The sequence below is a fragment of the Anomaloglossus baeobatrachus genome, chromosome 5 (assembly GCF_048569485.1).
Source record: "Anomaloglossus baeobatrachus isolate aAnoBae1 chromosome 5, aAnoBae1.hap1, whole genome shotgun sequence".
NCBI lineage: Eukaryota > Metazoa > Chordata > Amphibia > Anura > Aromobatidae > Anomaloglossus > Anomaloglossus baeobatrachus.
The window spans coordinates 69,767,291-69,773,400 of record NC_134357.1 but is presented as its reverse complement, the minus strand read 5'-3'; the positions used below and the strand labels follow the sequence as shown (position 1 = coordinate 69,773,400).

General features: G+C 38.1%; 1 protein-coding gene across 1 annotated transcript; it reads right to left on the bottom strand.

The window, feature by feature from the left end:
- Positions 1-374: 374 nt before the first annotated feature.
- On the bottom strand, positions 375-1,322 carry LOC142312640 (olfactory receptor 8G17-like). Its single transcript, XM_075351638.1, has one exon. The coding sequence runs from the start codon at positions 1,320-1,322 to the stop codon at positions 375-377; it is 948 nt and encodes a 315-aa protein (XP_075207753.1).
- Between the last annotated feature and the right edge of the window lie 4,788 nt (positions 1,323-6,110).

Here is a 6,110-nt window from a genome sequence, read left to right as displayed (position 1 = left end):
GGCCCGTCCTGTCTGAGGCTAAAGATAAGTATTTACCCTGGGCCTGGCCGGGCCCCCTCTCTTCATCGGGCCCCCTACACCAGGCACAGTAGTAATGCCCTGATGGAGACACTGAGGAGAGTTAATGGGTTAATTCTACTGACAGATGCTCTTTAAACTTAATGCTGTCACAAAGAACTTTTCAAGTTTGAGAGTAATTGAACTTAATTGAATAGCTCTATGTATCCATTTTTAAATCAATTATATCAATAAAGCCAAGAATAGATGCATGGGCTAGATTCATGTTCCTTATTTGACCTTGTTTTTAATTGCCTGTCCTGTAAAAATATGTCTAACAGATGTGGAAAAAATATACAGAATAAGTCATAATAAGACTATGAAAGATGAAGTTCTTTTTTTATAATATTTTTAACTTCTCCATTTCTTAAAGTATAAATCATTGGATTAATCATGGGAATTACAGCCGTGTAGAGCAAAGCAAAAAGCTTTTCGTGAGCTGGTGAGTACATGGAAGATGGACGCATATAGACCACTATCATAGTGCCATAGAAGAGAACCACCACTGTAAGATGAGACGTACAAGTAGAGAAGGCCTTAACTCTTCCATCTTTTACACGAATACTACTAATCGTACGTACAATTACAACATACGAAGCCAAAGTGAACATGAATGGCATAAACCCTAAGACAAGACTCTCTACGAGGATCAACACTTCAATGTTGCCATTTTTGCCACATGATAATTTTAAAAGGGCAGTAAGATCGCAAAAGAAATGATTAATAATAGGAGATTTGCAGAAATTGAACCGTGAAGATAACGAGACTGGAAATGATGAGGTCACAAAACCGGTTATCCAACACCCGAGAGACAAAAGGAAACAGGTTTTACTATTCATGATGGAGGAGTAATGCAAGGGCTTGCAGATGGCGACATATCGGTCGTATGCCATTAGTGCCAATAAAAAATATTCTGCTACTGCAAATGCAATGTAGAAGTACTGCTGTGAAATACAGCCAGTAAATGAGATGTGCTTGTTAGTCTGTGAATGAAGCCATATAAGATTAGGAAGGGTAACAGAAGTATAACATATATCTAAAGAAGCTAAATGGCAAAGAAAGAAATACATCGGTGTTTGTAACGACAAATGAACTAGGACAAGAACTAAAATAAGACTGTTTCCTGTTATGGTCAGAATATACATGGTATAGAAAGCCAGAAGAAGAGGAAGGTGCAGCTGGGGGACATCAGTAAAACCAACAAGCATAAAGTAGGTCACCGAAGATCGGTTCTCATAGAGTATTTCCGAGAAGTCTTGAGCCATGTTATCTAATAGAGGCAAAATCATCAAATTATAATGAAATTGTACACGGACATACATAGAAGACAACTGCCAATAATTCAATGTCTCAACTAATTCATAATTTAGCGTGATGCACAAAAAGCATTCAAGTCAATTAATCAGCCCTGCTACATCTACATTTCTACATCCGCATTTCTTTTATTTGATTAGCACTGAGCTGCCGTACAAACTGGAATCAATGGCCAGGAGTGGCGCTGTTTCTGGAATAAAAAAATATCAAAAGTTTTTTTCAATTTTCCAAAAAAAAAAAAAATAAAATGTGACAAAAACAAACGAGAATAAAATGAATACATTAAGAAAAAGTAGCATGTGAGTAATATTTAGCTGCGATACAAATCAATAATCTACTGTTGAGTTAAGGTAGGTGTTTCTGGTCTTTTGAATCGAGATTTTTATTACAGCTTTTATACTTAGACATAACCTGTTCACAGTTTTGTGGAGGCAGAAGTGTGAAAAGGGATGTGAAGATTTATTTTTTTTTTCATTTATCTGATCCAAATTATGCTAGTGTCACATTTATACTGTGCATTTGGCAATATGTATATTCCTTAATTGCAAAAAATCTGTTAACACCTATATGGCAGTGTATCCATAGACTAAAGCAGGATACACAGCGATATCGCTGGTGAAAGCACCCGCCCCCGTTGGTTTTGCGTCACCGGCAAATCGCTGTCCGTGGCGCACAACATCGCTAACACCCGTCACACAAACTTACCTACCTAGCGACGTCGCTGTGGCCGGTGAACCGCCTCCTTACTAAGGAGGCGTTTTTTTCGATGTCACAGCGTCGTCACTAAGCGGCCGCCCAATAGAAGCGGAGGGGGGAAATGAGCGGCCGTAATATCCCGCCCACCTCCTTCCTTCCTCATTGCAGGCGTCCGCAGGTACGGTGATGTTTGTCGTTCCTGTGGTGTCACAAATAGTGATGTGTGCTGCTGCAGAAACGATGAACAACCAGCGTCCTGCAATAGCAACGATATTTGGGAAAGGAACGACGTGTGAACGATCAATGATTAGGTAAGTAATTTTGATCGTTAACGGTCGTTCCTGCATTTCACACGCAACAATGTTACTAACGAGGCCGGATGTGCATCACGGATTCCGTAACCCCAACAACATCTCCTTAGCGATGTCTTTGCGTGTAAAGCCCGCTTAAGAAAGGCAATATGTAGTCAGCAAAATTTCCTTTTCATCACACTTTGTGCAGCTTATATTGTGTTTGTGTTTTTTTCTGGAGTACAAAAAGCTGTAGGTGACCACTTTTTTGTTCACCCATAAAAGTATAAACAACAAATATGTTTTTTTCTCTATTATTCTCAATGGTAGATGTATTGAAGGTTATAGCAATACTTCTAAAATGTAAATGTTTTTCTGTGTGTGCCAGTAAGAATTGGCTGAGAAAAGAACAGATTTATTTTCATTAATCGGACCTAGATGGACGTATTACAAATAATTAATGTATACGTATATATTCAGACAGACTGTGATGTCACCCCCACCTCATTGTGGATTGCAAGCTCTTATGAGCTGGGTTGTCTTTATTTTTGCCCTAATTATTGTATCTTCTATAACTGTAACTTGCTTGTATATGAACCTCTGAATTAAAAAGTGCTGCGGAATATGTTGGCGCTATAGAAATAAAGATTACTACCATTATGTATGCACACGTTTTTTACGTATATGTCTAAAGCATGCATCATACATCTTCAGGCATACTACTAATGTAAAAATCGCCCTATACCCCACAGAATGTTTAGAATAGCTAATCTAGTTCTCAATTTATTTTGTATACCACTACTATATATATATATATATATATATATATATATATATATATATATTGATATTGCAATCTTTTTCTCCCATTGGTCCATTAGTCTTTTGTTCTAGCATTTAAGGGGAATCTATCAGCAGCTTTTAGCTATGTAGGCTGAAGACATCATGTTGTAAGGGTTAAAAAAATGAAAAGCAACTGTGCTTCTCCTATCTATCTGTATGCTATTGTTTATGTAAATTAAAGGGTTTGATTACCATTACAGGACTAGAAACTCACCTGCATGCCAGTCCAACATGCCCACTGCTGTGATTGACACCTCAAACTTAATGTACAATCTCTATTGAGAACCTAATGTGGGCAGGGAAGCTCAATCCACTCTGCTGTGTTACTGAATCTAAATTCTTTGATTGTTTCAGAATGGCTGCACCCAGTAATCTATGTGATACACCATTGGATTCAGAATCTCCTTGTCTATATTATGTTGCTATCAGATGAGTTAGCTAAATCCTGCTGACAGATACCCTTTAAGAGGCCCACAGAGCCCTTGCAGCCTCATTCTTTGGAGCAGGAGGCTCATGTACCACCATTTGTTGCATTACATGGCACCGATAGGGGAAAATACCTGTGTAATGGCAGATCATCTGATGGATTATAGCAGAATTTCTTTTTTATCAGTTTCCCATAATTATTAAATTCTGTATACATTTGTATAAAATGCTAAGCCTACATTGATGCAATCGGCCACCATATACTTCTTTGGATATAGCTTCATAGCAACAATAAAACAGTAAATATAGCAAATTGCTGGTATACAGGAAAACATCATTTCCTTCAAATACATTCTAGATAAGTATTTTCATTCATCCACAGTCATCAATGATTATCTACGGTATCTTGGCTGTAAAGCATTATTGCATTGCTTCAAAATAATACATTTTTTAGTTAGTCTTCATTACAACATAAATGAAAAAAAAATGGTGATTCAAAATTAAATAATAAATAATAGATTTTTGGAATATGTTACTATGAGAAGGAAAAAGTAATCACAAGTCACTGAACTTTAAGAATCAGTACACAGCTCTGCCTGCAGTCCATGAGTATTATTTAGTTACTTGCTGCTTAGTATTATTCATTAATTCATCACTCAGCTCTTTTCATACACCATTATAAAAGGGTGATCTGGCAGCCTGGGGACATTGTTATCTGCAGCTCTTAGAAAAATAATTAAATTAATGTTCATTGGGAATTATCATTGTGATTAAAAATGTAATGATCATAGAGATACATTTTTTGTAATATTTACTGCTAAAAGCCCTGTGTGGCTTCACAAACAAAGATTCAGATATGACTACAACTGACCTCAATACCCCAAATGTCACACCTACACCCACAGGGGTTCAGGAAGCTGAGACTTTTAAAATTGTACGGCATGGTACATTTGGTATTGAAGACGAAAAGGGACCTTTTCGTTGTGTTGGTTTTAGTACAGTAATTACTAGCATTCTCTATGAAATAACAATGGTGGACTTTTTATTTGAAATCTGTATTCTGCTGTACATTTAGTATTCGCTCTGAGAATTTGGGAATTCATTGACAACTGGATGTTAATATTCACCTGTTTAATGGAGTGCACCTATACAGATTGAAATTGGGTGCACAAATGCAGTGGTGCCAGTGTATCATATAGCTATAGAATATAATCTTTTGCTGTCACGGCCTACACAGTCATCTCCCTGTTTTTGGAGACTAGTGGCAGCTTGAGGACTGGAGTCTCTTATCTCTATCTGGCACTCTGCATTTAAATGTTGTTTCTTTTCCTTTGGTTCTGAAGTAGTTAATGACAGTTTTCTGCTACCACCTCTCCTGCAGGTAATGCCAGCCACACCCCCTTGTGTTAAATAGCTAGGTCTCCCAGCAAGCTTTACTGACTATACAAAGCCATTTCTATGCAAGCTGCCTTGGTGGTAGGAGCTGTTGTGGATTTTCCTGAAGTCATATCCTCTCCATTTTCATTATTTATCCCCCTGTTTGTCTCCCCTACCCTCTTGTTTTATTATTGGGTCTAGAGAACTTCACCCGCCTCTCACTAGCCAGGGCATCTATAGGGTTTCTCAGGGACTCAGGGCGCTGCTAGGTAACAGTTGCAGAAACTGTATAGTGACTGGCTAGGGGAGTAGGGAAAGTTACAGGTGAGGATGCTCTCTCACTAGCGTCAGAGCCCACTGTTGTTATTGTTTCACCCTTGTCTGTGGTGTTTTTGAAGTGTGTTTTTCATTTTGCGTCAGACTTCTGTTGGTCTGAATGCACCCGCCATGCTTATTGTGTGACATTTGCCACTACTTTAAAAGACACAGGAGAATATAACTATTAGAGTTGAACAAATTGGTCAAAGGTGAAACAATCAGAATTTTTTTGTGTTTTGCGCATTGTGCCAGAAATGAGGTTAAAATAAGCATACAGTACTTAGCTCACCACTAATCTGTCCATCTTTGCAGTTCCCTTCCTAGTCCACCACTGGCTCCATCATTCTCCAGTCTCTAAGGGGTCTTCATGTTCTCTTCTGCATTTTCCTTTTCTCTACATGGTGCTTCATGTGCTCCTGTGCTGATTTTGCACCAGTCAATACATGTAATAACGTTGTAATGTTAGGATAGTATGATGTAAGCATCAAACAGGAGTTAAGGGATTAAAAAGTGCAATAAGATCTTATGCATAAACATGTGAATAAAATGCAAAAAAAGTGCTTACCTTGTTTGTGTTGTGGTAACCACAACACAAAATACGTTAGTATATTAGAACAGGTTGCTTCAGAATCCACAGATCAAAAGTCCAACACTATCAGGATAGAGAAAAATTGTGGCAGTCCCACACTGCTATCTTTGTCATTAGAGAGACCAGGATAGACAGGTGAACAGCATTCGCAGGTCTGCAATTCACATGGGTGGCAAGGTTTGCCTAGCCTGGACCTTTTT

What these genes read in the sequence shown, in the direction of transcription:
- LOC142312640 (XM_075351638.1), bottom strand. Translation starts at nt 1,322, where the DNA reads ATGGCTCAAGACTTCTCGGAAATACTCTATGAGAACCGATCTTCGGTG.